We start from the raw sequence: 24,079 nt of genomic DNA, 5'->3' as shown, positions 1-24,079 counted from the left end.
ATTGTGGATGAGAATCCTGGTAGATTGAAGCGTTTTTTAACCAATCGGGATGTGATCCGGCCTTCATTAACCGAGGACTCATTATCGCAGTCGTCCATGTATGGATGTCGTCTCATCTGCTTATGTTCTCTTCGACATACCCTAAACAGAACCCACCGAGCAACGATCAAGAACCCACTCACAAGTTAAAGATGCCTAGAGCCCTTAGATATAACAAGAGCTGCGCAGGCTAAGATTTTATTATACAGATTATAATTAGGATCTATATCCTATTATATTAAATTTTATTATATTAAAAGCTATAATATTAATTATAAGCTTTTTTTTTTTAAAAAAACTTTTTTTAATTTTTTAATTTTATAGAATTCTTAATATAATAAATTTTAATTTAATAAATTTTTTAATAATATTATTTTTATTAAATACTTTATAAATTATTAATAAATTATTTTTTTTATTAAAAATTATTTTAATTAATTTTTTTTTTTTTATTAAAGCTTAAGTCTTTTTAAAGCTATTTTATAAATTTAAAATTAAAAGATTTATATAGATTAAAAACTTAATATATTAAATTTAATTTTTTTTTAATAATTAATTTTCTTAATAAGATTATAATTAATATAATAATAATTAAACTTTATAATAAAAGGAAAATAAAAAAAGCTTTTATATATATAATAATTACTTTTTTTTCTTATAATTTACTATTAAATATCTTTAAATTTATATAATTAATTAATCTTTAGTTTATTTACTATTAGCTACTTTATATTAATTAACTTTATAGTCTTTACTTAATATAATATTATTAAGAAAAAATAACTTAATATTAATTAAAAGAAGAAGCCTTTATAGTAATATATTTAATTATTTAAAAGGCTATTTTTTTAGTAAAAAGGATATTATAAATATTATTTTATTTAATAATAATAATAAAAACTTAAAGTAATTAAAATATAAAGTTAAATATCTTTAAAGAATTAAATATAATAATAATAATAATTATAACCTTATTAAATTAATTACTTTTAATTATAAAGTCTTATTACTTTTTATAAAGTATTTTTAAATCTATAAATAAGGCTAAATAGTAATAAGGCTTAAGTAAAAGCTTAAATACTTAAAAGACCTAAAGAAAAGGCTTATAAAGAGGCTTAATATATATAAAGATAAAGTTATATTTATTAAAGTAATTAAATTAAATTATAAATATAAAATTTAATATTAATATTTTAAGTCTTAAGTAGTTTAAGCTAATAAGGTCTTTAATAATCTTATTAAATTAATTAAAAATAAAATTATAAAAAATAAAGCTAAAGTAATTAAAATAATAAAGGCTTTTATATTAAAAGCCTTATAAAGGAAACTATATATAAAGTTAATAAGGTTAATAGAGTTAATTAAAGATTAATAAGATTTTATTAAAGATATAGAAAATTAAAATATAAGCTAATTTAAAGATAAAAGTTAACTCTATAGAAATTAATTTAATTATATAATATACTATTTTAAAATTTTATTATTAAATATTTATATTAAGATATTATAATTTTAAATTATATTTTAAATTAAAATTAAATTATTTTAAAAATTAAAAAATAATTTTATTTAAAATATTTTATTTTTTAATATATTAATATTATTATTATATTTTATTTTATAAAAAGCTTTAAAAGCTTTTTTATTTTATATAATAAAGATTTAAATTTTAATTTATTAATTTATTAATTAATTATATAATTAAAAATATTATAATTAAAAATAATAAAAATAATAATTTAATTATTATTTATATTTATAATATTTTAATTTTAAATATTAATAAAAAATTATTTTTAAAATAAAAAAAATATTAAATAATTTTAATTAAATTTTTTTATAAAAATAAAATTAATTATAAAAATTAAATTTTTATAAATAATCTTTTAATTTAATATATAATTAAAATTAATAAAGATTTTAAAATTTATTATTTTATATAATATTTTTATTAATATTAATAAAGAAATATTTAATAATTAATTTTTAAAAAAAATAATAAAAGCTTTTATAATAATTATTATAATTTTAATTTTATAAATTATAATATATATTTTTAAATTAAATTTTTATTAATATTTAAGTTTAAAAACTATATTTTTTTATAAATTAATTTTAAATATATACTTTAAGATTTATACTTTAAAAATTACTAAATAATAGGATCTATATCCTTGCCTAACCAGTTAATCAGAGCTGTTATACTAAAGAAGCCAAGACTTGCAAATGTGACAGCTTCGGCTCGTGCGGCGATGGATGCGGAGTGTCGATTGAGGTAGTTGACGTGATTTTAGTAAGTATTTCTAGATTAACGATATCTCATGGACGACGTTGGAGCTATGTAGGTCGAAACGTACATCTCGATGACCTCCACGATGCACACCATTCACTAGCATGATAAATCCTCAATATATAGCTGGGACGTTGTCGGAATCTTTGTTGTCCGAACGTGAAGCCACTATTCCTTTGGATGTGCCTGTCGCGATGTCCTTTCGGACAGCGGAAGATGCCTTCTGGGCCTTCACCAAGAATCACGGGGTTAGGAGTAAATTATATTGATGGGATTACGGGCTCACAAGAAATCGATATGACAATATCTTGAATGTGTCACGGTCGTTTTAGCCAGATTGACAAAGATGACTCCATAGGTCAGGTCCATGGTTGGTCATGGCTGAACCCGATTCGAGTACGTATCAGCCGTAAGCTTCAGTTGTTGGGTTTTGCAAACTCTTCAGACAGCCATATGTGGACTCGGATTATGTTACACATATCGATAACACTAGTCCAGCTGAATAACAAAGTGGACGGTACTAAAAAATTGGAAAGTCGGTGTAGTGAAAAGATAAGTGACTGTGTCGCGCGAGTTGATGTCGTTTCACCATTAAACGTACTTGGCGACCTCCACTTCAACGTTCAGCTGTCAAAGGTGAAAAGTGAAAATTCTAAACACACGATCTAGTTGTTGTTATCGTAACGAATGAGTCGTTGACAGAATTTGTTGGCCTCAACGTTGAGCCAGTCGCGTATTTTATTCAGCTGCGTTATTACACCACGGCTGAATATTGTCAACAGCAAGGGGGATTTGAATCGTCGATTGAGACATCTGTCAACATTTCGCAACAACCGGTGCAGGTCTAAGGGTCTCAATTGACGACTTTTATTGCGCCACAGCTGAAGACTATTTAAACTACTGCAATGACATCAAAGCTTTAATATGGAATTCCCACAATTCTGCACCAGGGAATTGGGAATGGCATCTACTAGCGTTGTCCTAGTCTGTCGTAGAATTTGCGGCTGAGGAAAACTACCGTTAGATAAGCAAGGTTCAGCTCTTTACTAGCACAGTCTAATACTCTGTCATTGTCCTATTGAATTGGCAAGTGAGAAACGTTCAGCCTCCCTGCAGCGCCACGAATGTCACACCTAAGCCAATAGCTCTGACTCTTGCAGCTGGACCCAATACACTGGGTAAACGAATCCATAATACCGGGAGAAATCAACCAAGACTAGTAAGTAATAGAAGTAAACCCAGGTCTAGAATCATCTTATGTTCGTTAACCTCGCTACTACACATTGGCTGGCTGAATCGTACAACACTAGCAGTTACCAAGACTCTGACGCGGACTTCGTCATCCTGGCCAAGGTAAAGCTAAGCCTAGGCATACGTGTTCTCCCTGCACCTCGTCCTACAACGCCGCCTCTTACCTCAGAGTTTCTACCTTCTAAGCCTCTTGGAAAGGACTTTCTGACATCCAGTGACGGAATCCTATGAGAACGACCCGAGGGATAAACTTAATCCCTCACATGCGGCTCTTGACTCTACTTTAAACGGCAATACCCTATTGGTTGGCGTTTAGATAAACATGCAGTTCAAGATGGGGCTTCTGGCCGATACCAAGATAAACTGCCTACTCGGTAAGATTTTAGCGCTATTGCTTGGCCTTATTTCAATCAGGCAAAGCGTAAGGAACTTTCATTCACTTTATTTTTATCATTTTCTGTATAGCCGGCTTTGCCTAATAGGAGACAGGGGAGCAAGGGGATCAGAGCCGATGGATATTTAGCAACGCGATCCGTGTAACTATTAATACTTAGCTAGAGTCCACGGGGAATATGCCTATGTTCTGGCTCTCCCGTATCAAGATCTTCCATTATTCAGAAGACAAGCTGCTCTCAACATGGGTGAAACACTTGTAACATCATCAGTCACGAGCCTGGACGCTGGCGTCGATGCTGCAAAGCTTGAAGCAGCCAACCGATATTTCCGCTGGAACTTATTGTTTCTGCTAATAATTTTTATTTTTCTTCATTTCCCTATATGGATGCCCTTTGTTCCTTATATAAAACAAGCAACTAACGTCGTCATTATAATATTAATCGGTCTATTCCAACTCATCTGGCTAGTAGCTACCGTCTGCGCTATTCGTCGAACCATTGCTATCAACAGTCGAAACAAACTCAAGACAACGAAAGCCCAGGATGCTGAGGCATCGGATTCTACTTCTGACGACTACTCAACTGTCCGTCATATAGTCGCCATGACCTTGTACAAGGAACCGATGAGTGTACTGGAAACTACCATGGACTCTCTTGTGAAGCAGAAGGATGCCAAGTCACGCCTCTCTGTCATCATCGGTATGGAATCGCGTACACCTGACAAAGAGGTGAATCGTGATGAGGTCTACGCAAAATACAAGAGCAAGTTCCTTCGGCTCATCGTCACCTTCCACCCATCTGGTATTCCTGGAGAGATCAGTGGCAAATGTTCAAACATGAACTATGCCTGCCGCCAAGGCCTACAGATTCTTCGTCAGGATATCGGCTACAACTACGAGAGATACGAACACATATTCACTAACTGCGATTGCGATGCTGTTTTTGATGCCGATTACATGATGGAACTCGAGGCTGAATACTGCAAGTTGGATACTGCCGACCGCCACTCATCCATCTGGCAATCCATCATTGTCTACAAGAGAGACTCGATGCCCTTTTTCGTTGACATAACTGGAGTCTTGCGTACCTTTTTCTTCATGGGTGTTTTGATACCTTGGAATATCAACCCCATGTCACATTACTCTCTGAGTGTCAAGCTATTGGAGGAGGGTGCATTTACCCATCCAGCCTATCAGATGGAGGACATTATTGCCTTGATTCGATATACCATCATGACGAAACGAGAAATCCGCATCAGGCCTCTCAATCTGATTTCCATCAACGGTCCGACTTCTGGAAGCAACTACGTAGACGAAATCCGCGAATGGGCTCTTCAGGTTCGACGATGGACTATTGGCGCTGGTGAGGTCTTCCACTACTTCATCGTCAAGACTTACCGCATGCCTGGAATCTATCTCTCCATCAGCTGGGCCAGCCGATTCTTCATTTACTATGGACTTGTCCTCTGTGCCAGCGCCATCTTTTCTGTTTTCTCTCCCATCGTTGTTCAGTTGATCAACATGGCCGCTCCCGATTATGAACGACTCTTGATTAGCGATACACTTTTTCAGACTGTCTGTCTTATCTTCTTGGGGTCACAATATGCTTTCTTATTGGTGGCCACTGTACTTGTCCGGTGGAACCTACCTATCCCTGGCGATGGTAGCAGCACTTACAACAAGGGTCTTACAGGTGTCACAAGAGGCTTATTGCATTGGATCTTGATGCTACCGACCATCCTCGCCTACAGCTTTGTAGAGCTGTACTCATTCTTTGAGCTGGCGTTCAGAGGGAAGGATGTCTGCAAGCATAATGCTGCTAGCAAAAGTAACCTGGTCCTCGTTGCTGGCACTACCGAGTCGTCATAACTTGGGTGCCTGAGAACGACATGTTTCATACTCTGCAGTTTATCTCATATGACAATCATGACGGAATTGATCAGCATGAACAGCGAAACCTGTATTTAGATATCTTTGACTTTATAATTTGCATTACACGGGGATATATATTAGATTATGTATGCTGTCGAGAGCCTATTAAACGACGTTTCTTGTTCTGGCACTCATGGGCGAGTGAAGCTCTTCCTGGCTTTCACTCGCCGCTGTTCTTGATATCTTGACCTCCCACTTTATTTCCTTCTTAATGCCGGTTTCGACGTCGCCAGAGAAAAAGCTTGTCCCTCTCTTCTCGGGGGCGTTGCGACTGACAGATGACAGAGTGTAGGCGTCGCGCCCAGAAAAGGCCTTGGGAGTTCCAGGGCCAGCGGTTCGTGAATTGTTCCTGTAGCCGGAGGGGCCAACCGATACAGGCTTACTTGTCAAGCCAAGACGGAATGCGAATTGTTTGAGCAGAGGTCGTAGGGTTGCCATGCTGCTGGCAGTGATTGCCAGGCCTTGCTCGATTGTTGACCAGATCGCAATGTCTGTGGTGTCCCCTAGAGATTCTTGGTTAGCCTTTTCGACTAGTAGATGGATGTGAAATTCATACAGAGAAAATCAGGCGATCTGATGAGATGCAAGTAAGGGAATCGTGTGATAACGGCAGCGCTCGCACTATTTTTTATGATTAGTCGGTCATTCTCGCACTTGTAGAGCAAAGATCAACTTACACACAACCCATTGCAAGAAGGGGGATGAGTGAATATTTCGTTTTCTTGTGTAGTTGCAGGTTCCAAACGATGAAACCTGGGAGGATCGCGAAGATAAGGTCGGAGCCCACAGCGAAAACACTGTAAATGACAGCCAATGCGATGACAACTGTCGGGTTGATACATGTGCCATCCTGTTGCCTATTCCAGAAGTATGATACAGGATGGCATTGGAAAACGGTGACAAAGAAAAAAATGATGCCGGACAAGGCAGTACAGAACATGGCAAGATAAATGATCCATTTTTGGATTTTTTCCGTTGTAACTCGAAGTAAAAAGTATCCAATGGATAGTTTGCAGGTAATCATAGTGAGGCAATACCAGAGATAACAGAACCACCAACACTGTTGATACAGTTAGAAAATAAAGACGTCGGTTTGCAATTGGGTTCTCTCACCATCATAGCGTTGGTGACTTGGTCAGTCTCGAGATCATCGTGGTGGCGGCCTGTACCGAATGTGACACCGACAGTTGAGAAGGTGGCATATAGAGTGAAGAATATCTGTTGATCAAAAGTCAGTCGCTGAGATCAAGCATGGCGAACGGTGAAGCATACCGTTGATACAACCATCAGCCAATCATCTGTTCGGAAGGCATCAACCACGAAGCTGCGGACATAACATCGCAGTAGGCATGTAATCACAGCTATGGAGTAAAAGGCGATGTTTACTCCCATGAGCTCAGCGCCCCTGTTCTCGATTGCTTCCGCCATTCTGGTACAGGTGAAAGGATGCTTCTCAAGGAAACAAAGTTTGTCAGGATCTCGATCTGAAGAGGGAAGAAGACAAGACATGGGAGAGGGACTTTATATGAAACTTTGAAAGGTGGTAACCCAGCATGATTTTCAGCCAAGCACACTATAGCAGACATTGCGCTATAAACTATTTTCCTTCGAGTATCGCCCGCCGAATGCAACCGTCAACGTGCCATAGATGCAAGACAGGTAAGAAACCTGCATCATGCATATCTTTTGTTTTAATTGATTGCTGTGTTGAGCATGTTCATCCGCTCTTTCACAAGCTTCGCAACAGGGATCATAGAGATAAATCCGGCTTGGTGTATTCAGGTCAGGGGAATTTCCCCTCTCGAGACCCCTGCCACTACCACCTTACCCTGCGCCCAACGTTTTGACTAGTCTCGTTGAGGTGATTGTCCGGTAGAACCCTACGCAAGTCGGACACTTTAAGCAACACCTTCCCCATCTTGCCCCTTATATCACGTTTGACGTATAGGCTAACCCGTATAACGCAACTGACAGAAGATCTCCAAGGGATATCTTTCTCTGCTTATTTGCGGATATCCGGGCGGTTGCTTGGCGCGGCATCTAAAGAATCTGTCGACATATTTGCTAACCAGAGATAGCAAGGCTAGACCCAGTTATGCTTGGATACTCCACCTTGCCTGTCTCTCATGTCCCCGGAATTAGAGACTCAATCCGGCAATTCCAGACAACTTAACCTGCATGGCGAGATATATAGCAAGACAATTGCCACCATTATGTCATGAGATAAGATGCTGACTTGATGGGAAACACGTCTTGTTTTAGTGAGCAACTCTATAGTAGAAAAGTATCCATCCAATACTACCCACGTACCAATCGGACAAGAGAACTTTCTTAGGCAGGCGAGTTAATTATCTTGATCAGGTGAGCTCTGCTTGTTATCAAGCCTTCTATTGAGCGTGTATTCCAGTCGAGGCGGATAGCCTTTGTTTTCTTTTTTCTTTGTTCAGCCCAAATCCCTTCAATCAATGTTCAAGTTTCTTTTCTTTTTGCGTCGATCTTTCTTGATATGCTCAACCCTCGGTAACATCCCTGACAGGGGCGATGAAGAACCACTTCTAATCTTTGACGGGGCTACCGGGGGTCTCGACCCGTCGAACTGGCTGTGTTATGGGAGCCAGTTCTTATCATCTGGTCTCCATGATTGATCTCTAAAAATGCCGCGTGGAGTAGGGAAAATCCAAAGCGTCCCTCTATTTTGACAAGTCAGTAGTGTTTTGCATGGACTACAACGGATTTCAAAGACAATACCCGAGTAGCTCAGTGTCACCGAGATAGAGTACACTTCTTCTCAAAAGGGATGAGTCGCTATCAGCGGGCCGTGAACAGTCGATGTTTCAGTTGGAACTGGAAGCCCGGAATAAATCCGCCATGTGCAAATGGCCTGACAGAGGATATTCAACCATGCTATACGGTAGCCCAGGCTAGTCCAAAGCAACAATGCTCAAGTCAATATGATGGGTCAAGAATATCAATAATCTACTAGAAAAGGTAATCGTTTAATATTTCGAAGGAGAATAGGTTCGTAGCAACAACTTGTCCTAATTCAACTATCATGATACAGAGACAGAGATGAGATGAGTGAGCACGGCCACAATTCTAACCAAATGGTATCCACCTGTCACATGGTAGCCACATGGTAGACTAATCACGCAAGCCTTGACACATTCAGGGGGGCCAACTAGGCAGGGGATATAATCTAGGGTAGGTCCAGCATCTAAAGAATCTATTTTGACGACGAAATAACATCTGATGCATAGCAAAAAATAGTCGAAATTGATTCAAGGAACTAAGTCCATGGGTCATAAGTATAATTGTCATGTTGTCGTATATTCGCCGCCTTTGTGCAGCACTTTGTCGTCTCTTGTCACACGTTTATCATAAATTCACATATACTAGGGCCAACTTCATGCCTCAGCACTTGTGATTCTCTTACAAAGCACAACAAGACCCATTTGTTATTTTCGCTAAGCAAAAACCACTTCCGATATCGCTTGCAACGACGACCAGACGTCTCACCCATATTGGGCTAGAAATAGATTGACATTATAGGAGTGCCACGAAGAGGCTGGGTAAGACAGGACTTATTGACAACATTGGGCTGTTGTCTTCTGATCGCTCCTGTTGCTGGAACGAGGCATTCAAGTTGGCAATAGTTCATTCTAGCTCCGGGGATCACATGTCAATAGTAAGTGATGGAGTCTTTTTAATACTATTCACGTATGATACTCAGTGAATGAATGTGGCGTTCTTGGAGGCTTGACTGTTGGGATGAAGAAACGCGAAAATTCATGCCTAAAAAGGGATAGCGTCTGAGTACGCCACAGTGATGGAAGAAAGAAAGATGGCTGACTGTTACATGTTCCCCAGTCGCTTTTGGCAATGAAAGAAGCCGGAAGCGTTATAACCTTTGTGGAACACTCGAGTAACGTCATCTATAGAAGGCAAGTGTAATAAAAACGACATAATGTCAAGAGATTTGATGTCGTGATGATGTATTGACCAGGTTACGGTGTGATGAGACAGGGCATAGCGGGAAAAATGTGACAAGACTACATGTCGTAGTCCAATGTCTTACAATAGTACTCTTTTCAGGAACTTTTGGCTCTTGAGGTCTTGGAATTGTCGTCTTATTGCATGGCGGTGGTACCTTTGTTTACTATATAATATTTGGGAATTTCAACAGCCAATCCATCGTTCTGGAAGCAACGCGACAGATGATATGTTTCATATTCTTGTTATTAAATTGGACCAATCCAACGCAAACACAACAAGTACACTAGATAGTACATCTATTGCAACTGAAGTTACCGGTCGCTCAAATTATTCTCCAAAAGAAACACCATAGACCGATCTTTTCGTTAGTGAGGTAGGCATATGGCCTCATGACGTGTATTGCACTAAGATACAAGACCCCATCGCTGGCTGTAGGACTCATCCCATTTGGATTAATGGCATCAAGCTCATTTGTGATATCTGATCAGCGCATCCCTAGTCATTTATTATATCGATAATATAGCCCGCCCCGGGATCTACCCTAGCGACCGCGTGGCGTAAAAGGGATCCATCACCAAAGCCCAAGCGCTGATCTGCAATGTTGATATAGGGCGATGTTCTAACCGGCTTTAACACAGGCAACTCACATTTGCGACTAAATAAATTCTTGGTGGAGATGGAGCACCTCTTCATTATAAATACACTCTTGCATCGACGAATTCAATAATGCTCTATTTGAGTGCAACATAGAAAAGACAGTTTGGACGACATCTGCCCCTCACCAATCCACGCACATCATTAGCCCAGCTCGGCATATCTCCCGTCCTATATTTGTAAACTCTATCTGGCATGACTATGTCCGTGGGTCCTTGGCATACATGAGCCCTACTTCCACCGATCTGCAGAAGTCAAGGATCTTTGTGCCGATGGAGACCCATCTCATGTGTGAGGTCCAAAGTTTATTTTCAGCTGAACAAGGGAGTGTCTCCATATCAGTCACTGACTCTTTCGTAAAAGCGGTGAAATTTAAACGCCAAACGTATGTGTTGTGGAAAAAGCAGAATGTGGTCAAAGTTCATTTGTTGGCATGGCAGTTGGAAGAGGTCGCCTCCGGTCACAGATTTTACTTTCTAAACTACCTGAGTTGGACACATAGTGCCTTGTTATTTAATGGTAAAGATTATTTCTCCGAGCTATTACAAAACACGATGTTAAATGCACTACGACTCAGACTGACAACCTACTTGCCAGCTCATCCTTAACGAGAACTTCCTTGCGCTCAATGAGAGTTATCAGACTTGAATGAACGCTCACATCCAAATCTGTATCCAAGAATCGCGCCATATCAGTGATCCAGCCATTAAAATCTCTTATCTCCGTCTCTCTTCCTGCTTCCATGTCCTGGAGCATAGAACTTCGATGCTCACTTATCTTTCGTCCAAATGCGAACAGATTGGATTTGAGCATGGGATGTGAGAACCTTTGTGCTATCTTGTGACGAGTGTTCTTGAAGTTCTTGTAGAAATTCTGTTTGCTGGTAATGTGCGGCTGAGTCTCTTGCACGAAAGAAATGACCATGTCCAGGCTTGAGTCGTGATAGATAAGTTCCTGGATCACGGCGCTGGTCTGCCAAAGCAACTTGTCCAGCACTCGGGTCAAAGGATCGCGGGTATCGTACGACGTAAAAAGGAATCCTGTCTTGCAGCGTAAGATAGCCGTAAGAGGATTAATTGCAGCGTTGATAACCAGCTTTTCTAACTGAAGAAGCCAGAGCTCACCCGAAGAAACCCGTTGGGTGTTCAAACAAGGAGATGTGACGATATATCTGATGAATGGATCATCGATGTGTCGTTTGATCCGCTTCGAGCGGAAGACAGTCCCAATGTATGCATCCGCTGGAGCTGCATGGACACTGAGAAACGGTCCCGCTGACGATACGCCATGTTTCACCACACAAGCCGAGAAAGTCGGTTCATCGTCGGGACTATATCGACTGGCAACGTACAAAGGCCCATGAGGAGGCCAAAGCTTGCACACCCCATTCTGAGCAAACACGACCGAACTCGACCACCCGAGGTAGCGACGCATTCGATCGACCTCGACCAAACCATCTGCAGCCTTGGTCGATACAAACACGTTTCGTAACTTCTTTCCATCGGCAACTTCTCTTATTGGACCGTGGTCAGGTTGAGTCTCTGTCCACCATTCAACGTCGAAATCTTTGTTCTTCAAGACCGTGCCCTTCACAGGATCTATGATCCCTAGACCCTCACTCATCACCCAAGAATAAAGTAGCTCTTTTCTATGCACTACTAGAGTGATTGGTAGTGGGTTGGCATGCTGGGCCATGTAGCAGGCGTAGAGCCTTCCAATATTACCCGGCCCGATGATGTGAATGCGATTTCTTGGACTTGGAGAATCATTTTGAAAAGCAAGCTTTTGTTGATCTTTGGGAGAGTTTTCAGTTCGACCGGATTGAATGTCAAGGTTCGCAGGAGACCAGGCATATAGTTTGGGAGGAGGATTGGTATCAGCCAGAAAACTAGCCAGCCAGCTTGGATATTCTTGGACGGCCATTGTGTTGCCAGTATGGTTGTTCCAGAGGTTCAAGTCTGGGGAGGGAAAGAGTGGAGGGAAAAGAAACTCATCGCATGTGGGCTGACAGAATCTACGAGAAATGATCATTGGATTAGAAAGGTATTCAGAGACAACCGCCCTTGTGTTAGAAAAATGATACCGTATTGTTGGTTATCATTGAAAACAGGGTTTAATAACCTGTCAGGATGAAGGATGCGATGATCCTACTTCTTTTGGTTGGATCTCAAATCCCATGGTGTGTAGTTACTAGGGTGCCAGCCTCGGACTTTTGACAAAGATGATAGTCCGATACAGTTCGGCAGAGCTCCCTGAGCTGCATGTACCGTGCGGCAGAACCTCACCCTGTCGACCAGCAATAGATCTCGGTGAGGATAGCTTCAAATCGCAGGCCATTGTGCTTGGCCCCTAATAACGTGATGCCTGATTAGTTTTACTGTGCATCTTTTAAGAAGGAAATTCCAGGGATATCATGTACTAGGATGTAGGAATGCAATCCTATTGGCAATGTTGTAACCTCTCGGCCGCATGAGTTTTCACTCTTTCAGACGAACTCCACTGCCGTGTTCAACCATGTAGGACGGGACGGACGGGATGATATCTGCAAGGGTTAGTTAGTTAGTCAGGCCTAGGGAGACAGAAAATACGTGACATAAAGATCCACTTTCACCGTAATTAACGAGATGTTAATGTAACTTGTTTTCTGACCTCCCCCAACAGTCTAACTAGATATCGTCTGGAACCCTTGAGACCTGTCCATGTCAGAAATTAGGTTCTTGTCACCCGCCAATAGCGCAGACGTCTCTAGGGAACTTTGCCGTGTGGATGAATCCACCAGTTTTACAGCCATTCATAAGGATGCTGTGCCTTGGATTAAACACAATTCGTACGTCACAATCCAAAGAGTTCCACATGTCTTATTAACCCATGATAATTGATGATAATTGGTAAGCTTTCAGCTCATGATAACTCAACACGTCTCAAATATCTTTCCCATTTTCAGCAACGCAAAGCAATGTCTCAGAAATCATCCGACCGCTTCATACTTGTCACTGAGACATAACGCAAATCACTTGCCGTTTACTACACCGTATAGCAATGTCTCGGCACTTGACTACGAACAGGACGAGATTCTTACAACCTCTTTTTCTGATCTTGAAATCTGCTGATGTTTTTCAATCAGGAATTGCGGGGCTTTTCAGGAAGGTAGTAATGGAGGGCAACGATTGTCAGATGAGCTAATGCATGAAAAAACCTTTGCAGGATGAGAAGGATTTCGCGATTCCTGATATTCCTTCTGGTGGCCATGCTGAATTGTGGGTATTCCAGGATTTACGAGGAGGCTAAGGAGCTGAGGGAACTTCAACCTGGATCCGAGCATCAGCAATGACATGATCGATACATGGTGTAGGATTACTGTAGCAGGGTATCCAGGGACTATGTGTGTAAAAAATTGGGAAAATTAGATTCCACTAATACGCCAGTCTAGAATCAAGGCCAAGATATGAATAACCCATTAGAAATGGCGATCCTGTCTGATGCATCCAAAAATAAGAGACACGGCATATTCCTAGGTTTGCAGATCCTTCACAGATCTCTCCCTCCAGAAGCTAGGGAGCTCAGTGTGTTCCCCGGTTCAGACTAAATATATTCACTGGATCCGCCGAATGAGCCGTACCTGGTATCATCAACCTTCCTGTCTTCTATTATCAAATCGTTACATTCAACATGAAATCCCTTACTGCTGTCGACAGCAGGCAAGAGCTGTCACCTACTCCAGCTTCATCTTGCAGTGATGGAGATAATGCCCTCAACACCTCTTATGAGCAACTCTCTCATCTCTATGGTCTGGATTCGAGTCGCATCGAAGCTATCAAACCATGCACACCCTTCCAACTTGACATGATCGACTGCACTACGTTTGATAAGAAGTCTGCTATCGGTCATGCGGTGTATGATGTCCCAACCGACATCGACATCTCTCGTTTCACGCTTGCGTGGAAGGAGATCGTCAACCAAACCCCAGCCTTGCGAGCTTTTGTCTTCACTTCGAACTCTGGAAAGTCCTGTCAAGTCATCCTGAAAGATAACTTTGTCTTCTCATGGATGTGTTGGTCTTCTTCGAGCTTCCCATATGAAGTGGTTCGGGATGAAGCTGCCGCCGCCGCATCTGGGCCACGCTGCAACCGCTTCGTTCTGCTCGAAGACATGCAGACAAAGAAACGTCAGCTGGTCTGGACCTTCAGTCATGCTTTTGTCGGCAACGCTTTCCAAAAGCGGGTTCTTGGCCGTGTTCTCGCGGCTTACAAGCATGGGAAGGACACACCTCGGCCTGAGACCCCCGACTCTTCTGATGCCACTGACACTGACTCTCAGTCAGCCTCTGTGGAGTCAATGAGCTTCGAAGATAATGCAACATCGGCGACTCAATTCTGGCAGACTCACCTCAACAATCTTGGTGCTTCCGTCTTTCCTCATTTGTCTGACCACTTGATGTTACCCAACCCGATTGAGTCAACAGAGCATCGTATCACATTCCCCCTTTCGCAGAAAACACCATCCAGCACTGTCATTTGTCGTGCTGCACTCTCTATTCTCCTCTCATACTACACTCACTCTGATGAGGCTCTGTTTGGTGTGGTCACTGAACAATGTATTACATTTGGCAAGCATTGCTTGACAGATGGTTCATACCAAACAGTCGCACCTCTTCGCGTACACTGCGAGTCAGATCTGCCTGTATCGGATATCATGGATGCAATCTCTTCTTATGATGATCACCTCGGCCATCTCGCACCATTTGGTCTTCGCGACATTCGTAACACTGGGGATGATGGCTCTGCCGCCTGCGATTTCCAAACTGTTTTACTTGTCACGGATGGTAGCCAAGTAAACAATGGTGTCAACGGTTTCCTCCAACAGACAACAGAGCCGAGTCATTTCATGCCTTGCAACAACCGTGCTCTCCTTCTGCATTGTCAGATGGAAAGCAACGGAGCTCTGCTGGTTGCTCACTATGACCGCAATGTCATTGATTCGCTTGAAACAAAGCGTCTACTAGAGCAACTTGGTCACCTGATCAATTATTTGTATAGTTCTTCAGACTTAGGATCTATGGCTGATATCAACTTGATGACTGAGTATGACTGCGCAGAGATTCAAATGTGGAACTCGCAGCCGTTGGAGGTACAGAATACCCTGATACACCATGAGATGTTGAAGACTGTTTCTCATTCTCCCACTAAGACTGCCATTCAAGCATGGGACGGCGAATGGACTTATTCTGAGCTTGACAATATCTCGTCACGTCTCGCGACACATATCACGTCACTTGGTCTTGGAGCTCAGCAAGCCATCATTCCTATCTATTTTGAGAAGTCCAAATGGGTCATCGCCTCAATGTTGGCTGTTCTCAAGTCTGGCAATGCTTTCACTCTCATTGATCCCAACGATCCGCCAGCTCGAACTGCCCAGGTCGTCTCACAGACTCGGGCGACAGTAGCGCTGACCTCCAAGCTACATCGTGAGACTGTACAGAAGCTTACAGGTCGCTGCGTTGTGGTTGACGACGAGCTTCTGCAATCAGTTCCTGCCAGCGCCGATTTCTCAACCACTATCAAATCGCAAGATCTGGCCTACGTGATCTTCACTTCTGGTAGCACGGGCGACCCGAAAGGCATCATGATTGAACATCGAGCCTTCTCATCTTGCGCACTCAAGTTCGGTGCTTCTCTAGGCATCAGTTCTGACACTCGTGCCTTGCAATTCGGAACTCATGCTTTTGGCGCATGTCTTCTCGAGATCATGACCACTCTCATTCACGGCGGTTGTGTCTGCATTCCCTCCGACGATGATCGTATGAACAATATCCCGTCCTTCATCAATCGATATAACGTCAACTGGATGATGGCGACACCGTCGTATATGGGAACATTTGCACCTGAAGACGTTCCTGGCCTTGCGACATTGGTACTAGTTGGGGAGCAGATGTCTGCTTCAGTCAACGCAATCTGGGCCCCCAAGGTCCAACTCTTGAACGGATACGGACAGAGTGAGAGTTCCTCAATCTGCTTCGCCTCCAAGATGTCTGCCGAACCCAACAACATGGGAAGAGCTGTTGGAGCTCACTCATGGGTCATTGATCCGAACGACATCAATCGGCTAGTCCCGATTGGAGCTGTAGGAGAGCTTGTCATTGAGAGTCCAGGCATTGCCCGCGATTACATCGTTCCTCCTCCTCCAGAAAAGTCGCCCTTCTTCACAAACATTCCGTCCTGGTATTCATCGGGTATTCTTCCCGATGGAGTCAAGTTCTACAGGACAGGAGACCTTGCAAGATACGCCTCTGATGGGTCTATAGTTTGTCTTGGGCGCATGGACTCGCAGGTCAAGATCCGAGGACAGCGCGTTGAGTTGGGTGCCATTGAAACCCACCTTCGACGTCAGATGCCTGATGACTTGACAATCGTGGTTGAAGCTACCAAGCGATCACAGTCTGTGAACAGCACAGCGTTGATAGCATTCCTGATAGGGTCTTCTTGCTTTGACAACAAACCCTTGGATGCTTACATTCTGGACCACGATGCTGCCAAAGTCATCAACATGAAGCTGGAGCAGGTGTTGCCTCGACATTCTATCCCTTCGTTCTACATCTGCATGCTGGAACTTCCACGTACTGCCACCGGGAAGATCGACAGGAGACGACTTCGAATGTTGGGCAATGATATCTTGGATGAACAAACCCAAGGGACTATTGTTCAACAAACACCCGCTCCTATTCCGGTTGTCGCAGATACAGCAGCCAAGCTCTACAGTATTTGGGTACAGAGTTTGGCTATCGATCCAGCCGCCGTCAATATCGGGGCAACTTTCTTCGAACTAGGAGGAAACTCCATCACTGCTATCAAGATGGTGAACATGGCGAGGTCTGCTGGTATGGACCTCAAGGTCTCTGATATCTACCAGAACCCAACACTTGCGAGACTTTCCGCGGTGATCAAGGGCGACCCTCTGTCCTACACCCTCATCCCCAAGTCAACTCATGATGGCCCAATAGAGCAGTCTTATTCACAAGGCCGACTATGGTTCCTGGATCAATTGGACGTCGGTAGTCTGTGGTATCTGATACCATATGCCGTGAAAATGCGCGGGCCTATCAATGTGGATGCGCTACGTCGGGCTCTTGCAGCACTCGAACAGCGACACGAGACTCTTCGAACGACATTTGAAGACCAGGATGGCGTCGGTGTACAGATTGTGCACGAGAATCTTTCCAAAGAGGTGAAGGTTATCGATCTCAGTGACTCAGACCTTGATCCTTTTGAGGTATTGAACCAAGAGCAGACTACTCCCTTCAACCTCTCATCTGAAGCTGGATGGAGAGCGACGCTTTTGCGACTCGGTGAGGATGAACATATCCTCACCATTGTCATGCATCACATCATCTCAGATGGTTGGTCAATTGATGTCTTGCGACGCGATCTCAACCAGCTCTACTCAGCTGCGCTCAAGGACTCGAAAGACCCGCTGTCAGCACTCGTTCCCCTACCTATCCAATACAGCGACTTTGCAAAGTGGCAGAAGGATCAGTTTATTGAGCAAGAGAAGCAGCTCGACTATTGGAAGAAGCAACTCAAAGACTCTTCCCCAGCCAAGATCCCCACTGACTTTGCCCGTCCTGCTCTTCTGTCTGGAGACGCAGGTTGTGTATCTGTTACCATCGATGGCGAGCTCTACCAGTCTCTTAGAGCGTTTTGTAATCAACACAACACGACGTCTTTCGTTGTTCTTCTAGCTGCCTTTCGTGCCGCGCATTATCGTCTCACTGCTGTCGAAGACGCTGTCATTGGTACACCAATTGCGAATCGCAACCGACCCGAGTTGGAGGATATCATTGGTTGCTTTGTCAATACGCAGTGTATGCGCATCAACATTGATGATAACGATACCTTTGGTACTTTGGTCAATCAAGTCAAGGCTACAACGACAGCAGCTTTCGAGAACGAGGATGTTCCATTTGAGCGCGTTGTGTCAGCACTACAGCCTGGATCCAGAGATTTGTCAAGTACGCCCCTCGCACAACTCATTTTTGCAGTGCACTCACAGAAGGATCTTGGCAGATTCAGCCTTGAGGGTCTCGAGTCCCTACCTGTACCTAGCAAAGCGTACACTCGATTCGACATGGAGTTTCATCTGTTCCAAGAAACTGACAGCCTCAAAGGCAGCGTCAACTTTGCCGATGAGCTGTTCAAGATGGAGACGGTTGAGAATGTCGTCAGAGTATTCTTTGAGATTCTGAGGAAAGGACTCCAAAGCGCGCAGACGCCCGTCTCCGTACTTCCTCTGACTGATGGAATTGCAACCCTTGAGCAGCTGGATGTTCTCAATGTCAAACACGTCGATTACCCCCGCGAATCAAGCTTGGTCGATGTCTTTCAGTCTCAAGTCTCTACTTTCCCCGATAGTCTGGCCGTGGTGGACTCTTCATTTCGATTGACCTACAGCGAGTTGGATCGCCAGTCTGATGTTCTCGCTGGATGGCTTCGTCGGCGGTCAATGCTCCCAGAGACACTTGTCGCAGTATTTGCACCAAGATCCTGTGAGACAATCGTCGCCTTCTTTGGTATCTTGAAGGCGAATTTGGCGTATCTTCCTCTTGATGTGAGGTCACCATCCGCTAGAGTTCAGGATATCCTTTCTGGACTTTCTGGGCCTACCGTTGTCTTCCTTGGTCATGACACAGAGCCTCCCGAGATTCAAGTCCCCAATGTCGAGTTCGTCCGCATCCAAGACGCCCTGCAAGAGTGCAATACAGATGGCTTTGAAGTCCTTGAGCACAACAGCAAGAAGCCCTCAGCTACGAGTCTTGCATACGTGCTGTATACTTCAGGATCGACCGGCCGACCCAAAGGCGTCATGATTGAGCATCGCGTCATCATCCGAACCGTCACGAGTGGCTGTATACCCAATTATCCAGCGGAAACGAGGATGGCTCACATGGCGACAATTGCGTTTGACGGTGCATCGTATGAGATTTACAGCGCCCTTTTGTTTGGAAGAACGTTAGTCTGTATTGACTACATGACAACGCTTGACGCCAGAGCGCTCAAGGATGTTTTCTTCCGGGAGCACGTCAATGCGGCGGTCATGTCCCCAGCCCTTCTGAAGATGTATCTCTCCGAGTCACGCGAAGCCCTCAAGAGCCTCGATGTCCTTCTTCTTGGTGGTGATAGATTTGACGGCCCGGATGCTCTCGACGCCCAAGGTCTTATCAAGGGTCAGTGCTACAATGGATACGGTCCAACTGAGAATGGAGTCATGAGTACGATCTACCCGATCGACTCGACTGAATCGTTCATCAATGGAGTCCCAATTGGACGAGCTCTCAACAACTCTGGGGCATATGTTATGGATCCTCAGCAACAGCTTGTCGGCATCGGTGTGATGGGAGAGCTTGTTGTCACTGGTGATGGTCTTGCGAGGGGTTATACAGACAAAGCCCTTGATGAGAACCGTTTTGTGCACATCACTATCAATGGCCAGACGGTGAAGGCGTATCGCACTGGTGATCGAGTGCGGCACAGGATTGGAGATGGCCTCATCGAGTTCTTCGGACGTATGGACACTCAGTTCAAGATTCGTGGCAATCGTATCGAGTCAGCCGAGGTTGAAGCAGCCCTTCTCCGCGACTCTTCCGTCCGAGATGCTGCTGTTGTACTTCAGCAGAACGAGGATCAAGCGCCCGAGATCTTTGGGTTCGTTGTCGCTGATCATGGTCATTCTGAGAATGACAAGGGCCAATCTGCCAACCAAGTCGAAGGATGGCAAGACCATTTTGAGAGTGGCATGTATTCTGACATTGGTGAGATTGACCTGTCGACGATTGGAAGCGACTTCAAGGGTTGGACATCTATGTATGATGGAAGTCAAATTGACTTTGCTGAGATGCATGAGTGGCTTGGGGACACTACTCGAACACTCCACGACAATCGCTCACCGGGCAATGTACTTGAGATTGGAACAGGTAGTGGAATGATCCTGTTCAACCTTGACAGCAGGCTTGAGAGTTATGTCGGCCTTGAGCCATCCAGATCAGCGGCCGCTTTTGTCAACAAAGCGGTCGAGTCTGTACCATCTCTTGCTGAAAAGGCCAAGGTTCACGTTGGAACAGCCACAGATGTCGGTCAAATCGGTAATTTGCATCCTGATCTTGTGGTTCTCAACTCTGTCATTCAGTATTTCCCGTCGTCGGAGTACCTTGCAGAAGTCGCGGACACCTTGGTTCATCTGCCAGACGTGAAGCGAATTTTCTTTGGCGACGTTCGATCGCAGGCTACCAACGAGCACTTCCTCGCCGCCAGGGCTGTTCGCACACTCGGGGAGAATGCAACGAAGAACGATGTTCGGCAGAAAATGGCAGAATTGGAGGACGTGGAGGAAGAGTTGCTTGTTGAACCTGCGTTCTTCACTTCATTGGAAGACAAGTTTCCAGATCTGGTAGAAAATGTTGAGATTCTGCCCAAGAACATGGAAGCTGTGAATGAGCTCAGCGCGTATCGATATGCTGCCGTCGTGCACATTCGGGGTTCAATCAGAGATGAGGCCATGATTATGGTTGAGAAGGATGACTGGATCGACTTTCAAGCCAAGCAACTGGATCAAAAGTCACTAGGTGACCTTCTGACGGCTTCAGGCGCTGCTATTATGGCAGTGAGTAACATTCCTTTCAAGATTACGGCCTTTGAGAGACATGTCGTCGCTTCCCTCAACAGCGACATCGATGAGTGGCAGCTATCAGCCATTCGATCCACCGCGGAGGGCTGCACATCACTCTCAGTTCCCGATATCTTTCGCATTGCTGAGGAAGCCGGGTTCCGTGTTGAGGTCAGCGCTGCACGACAGTGGTCTCAGAACGGTGCATTGGACGCCGTCTTTCATCATTGTTCTTCTCAAGGGCGTACTTTGGTCAACTTCCCTACAGACCATCACCTTCGAGGGTCTGATCTTCTCACCAATCGACCTCTTCAGCGATTGCAAAACCGTCGTATCGCTATCGAAGTCCGCGAGAGGCTTCGGTCATTACTTCCATCTTACATGATCCCATCAAACATCGTTGTTCTGGACAAGATGCCTCTCAACGCTAATGGTAAAGTTGATCGGAAAGAACTTTCTCGCAGGGCAAAGGTTGTTCCCAAGCAACAGACCGCGACACCAGTACCGACCTTTCCCATCAGTGAGGTCGAAGTCATTCTTTGCGAAGAAGCCACTGAAGTGTTTGGTATGAAGGTTGATATCACTGATCACTTCTTCAATCTGGGTGGACACTCTCTCTTGGCCACGAAGCTCATCTCCCGAATCGATCAACGACTCAAGGTTCGTGTTACGGTCAAGGATGTCTTTGACCATCCTGTCTTTGCGGATCTTGCATCAGTTGTCCGTCAAGGGCTGGGGTTGCAGCAACCCGTTTCTGATGGTCAGGGACAAGACAAATCTGCCCACGTGGCACCCCGTACCGAGACCGAAGCAATGCTTTGCGATGAGTTTGCAAAGGTTCTTGGGTTCCAGGTTGGCATCACAGACAATTTCTTTGATCTTGGTGGTCATTCGCTCATGGCTACTAAACTCGCTGTGCGCATCGGACATCGACTTGAAACGACTGTCTCGGTGAAGGATGTATTTGACCATCCAGTTCTCTTCCAACTTGCAATCGCATTGGATAACTTGGTTCAATCCAAAACCAACGAGAGAGTTGGGAGCAGAGAGATGGCCGAATACTCACCATTCCAACTCCTATCTACAGAGGACTCAGAGGATTTCATGGCCAACGAGATCAGACCCCGACTCGAGTTGCAGGAAACCATTCAAGATGTCTACCCGTCTACTCAGATGCAGAAGGCCTTCCTCTTCGATCCCACAACTGCGCGCCCGAGGCCCTTTGTGCCGTTCTACATCGACTTCCCCAGCACTTCCGAGCCTGATGCTGGATGTCTGGTCAGGGCTTGCGAGTCTCTTGTTGGCCATCTCGACATCTTTAGAACGGTTTTCGTAGAGGCATCTGGGGAATTGTATCAAGTGGTCTTGTCCCACTTGGATCTACCGGTCCAAGTGATTGAGACAGAGGACAACATCAACACGGCGACAAACGAGTTTCTCGATGTTTTTGCGAAGGAGCCAGTTCGTCTGGGACAGCCGTTGGTTCGCTTTACCATCCTGAAACAGACCAAGTCAATGCGCGTGATAATGAGAATATCGCATGCCCTGTATGATGGCTTGAGTCTGGAGCATGTTGTCCGCAAGCTTCATATGCTCTACAACGGTAGATCCCTTTTGCCGCCACACCAGTTCTCTCGGTACATGCAGTATACTGCTGATAGTCGCGAAAGTGGACATCAATTCTGGCGGGATGTGATTCAGAATACCCCCATGACAATATTGAGTGATGACACGATTGTTCACGGAGACGTTGCTACTTGTAAGGCTTTGCACCTGTCAAATATTGTCGACATTCCCTCACAGGTACTCCGAGGCGGCAACAACATCATCACTCAAGCTACGGTATTCAACGCAGCCTGTGCGTTGGTCTTGTCGCAGGAATCTGGCTCGAAGGATGTTGTCTTTGGACGCATTGTTTCAGGTCGACAAGGCCTGCCTGTTGAATACCAGGATATTGTCGGGCCTTGTACCAACGCAGTTCCTGTTCGCGCTCATATTGAGTCGTCAGATCACAACCAACTGCTGCACGACATTCAGGACCAATACCTACTCAGCTTGCCTCACGAAACAATTGGCTTCTCTGATCTCAAACGCAATTGTACAGATTGGCCAGAAGAAGTCACCAACTACTCATGCTGTATCACATATCACAACTTTGAATACCATCCTGAAAGTCAGTTCGAGCAGCAGAGAGTAGAGATGGGCGTATTGACCAAGTTTGTCAACATTGAGATGGATGAGCCATTGTATGATTTGGCGATTGCGGGTGAAGTTGAACCAGATGGGAAAGGATTGAAGGTTACTGTGATTGCGAAGACGCAATTATTCGGCAGGAAGAGAGTGGAACATCTGTTGAATGAAGTGTCTAGGACTTTTGAGGATCTCAATTCTTCTTTGTAAGGCGTGGATTGGTCATTGTGATTGAGGAGGAACAATTGACGGAGGTTTTTCACTGTCAATGACGTCGTTGACTTTTGGTCTTTTATAATTTGGAGGAAATAATAAGCAGAATACATGCAAGTGTCAGACTTTACCCTGGAGAACTATCATCTTGACTATTATCTCACGTTGTCAGCTTTTATATGCTCGCTACTGATCGATCAAGTCAAAAATTGAGATCTACAGGGTAACGAAAGAAGCCACATTACTCGACAAGGATTCATCGATCGTACATTATGATTGGCTGGCGACTCTGACAGGAACATTTGTCCAATGAAAGGAAGTATAGATAAGATATACGAGGAATGAGACAAGGATTGGAACTATCCGAGCCAGTTTGATCTAGTCCACAAACAGTAAGTAGCTCGCGCTTGTTCGGATTCGCTCTTGATGTATGAATTATCACAGTGTGTTGTGTGTAGAAGAATGATGGT

The 24,079-nt window shown here is 43.9% G+C and overlaps 4 protein-coding genes across 4 annotated transcripts; 2 read left to right on the top strand and 2 right to left on the bottom strand.

Annotated features, from left to right (window-relative positions):
- Positions 1-4,361: 4,361 nt before the first annotated feature.
- Positions 4,362-5,843, top strand: FPOAC1_011503 (uncharacterized protein; the record flags this gene model as incomplete). The annotated part of the gene is made up of 1 exon (XM_044855880.1): positions 4,362-5,843. One exon carries the CDS (start codon positions 4,362-4,364, stop codon positions 5,841-5,843), a length of 1,482 nt encoding a protein of 493 aa, XP_044703193.1.
- A 168-nt stretch (positions 5,844-6,011) lies between these two features.
- Positions 6,012-7,334, bottom strand: FPOAC1_011502 (uncharacterized protein; the record flags this gene model as incomplete). The annotated part of the gene is made up of 6 exons (XM_044855879.1): positions 6,012-6,409; positions 6,463-6,527; positions 6,584-6,763; positions 6,944-6,966; positions 7,020-7,124; positions 7,179-7,334. 6 exons carry the CDS (start codon positions 7,332-7,334, stop codon positions 6,012-6,014), a joined length of 927 nt encoding a protein of 308 aa, XP_044703192.1.
- A 3,792-nt stretch (positions 7,335-11,126) lies between these two features.
- Positions 11,127-12,476, bottom strand: BEA2 (Ketoisovalerate reductase bea2; the record flags this gene model as incomplete). The annotated part of the gene is made up of 1 exon (XM_044855878.1): positions 11,127-12,476. One exon carries the CDS (start codon positions 12,474-12,476, stop codon positions 11,127-11,129), a length of 1,350 nt encoding a protein of 449 aa, XP_044703191.1.
- Positions 12,477-14,222: 1,746 nt separating this feature from the next.
- On the top strand, positions 14,223-23,606 carry BEA1 (Beauvericin nonribosomal cyclodepsipeptide synthetase bea1; the record flags this gene model as incomplete). Its single annotated transcript, XM_044855877.1, has 1 exon — positions 14,223-23,606. The coding sequence occupies one exon, from the start codon at positions 14,223-14,225 to the stop codon at positions 23,604-23,606; it is 9,384 nt and encodes a 3,127-aa protein (XP_044703190.1).
- Between the last annotated feature and the right edge of the window lie 473 nt (positions 23,607-24,079).

The sequence above is a fragment of the Fusarium poae genome, chromosome 4 (genome assembly GCF_019609905.1).
Source record: "Fusarium poae strain DAOMC 252244 chromosome 4, whole genome shotgun sequence".
NCBI classification, from domain to species: domain Eukaryota; kingdom Fungi; phylum Ascomycota; class Sordariomycetes; order Hypocreales; family Nectriaceae; genus Fusarium; species Fusarium poae.
Note: the sequence above shows the minus strand (reverse complement) of the source record. Positions and strands in the feature narration are given on the sequence as shown.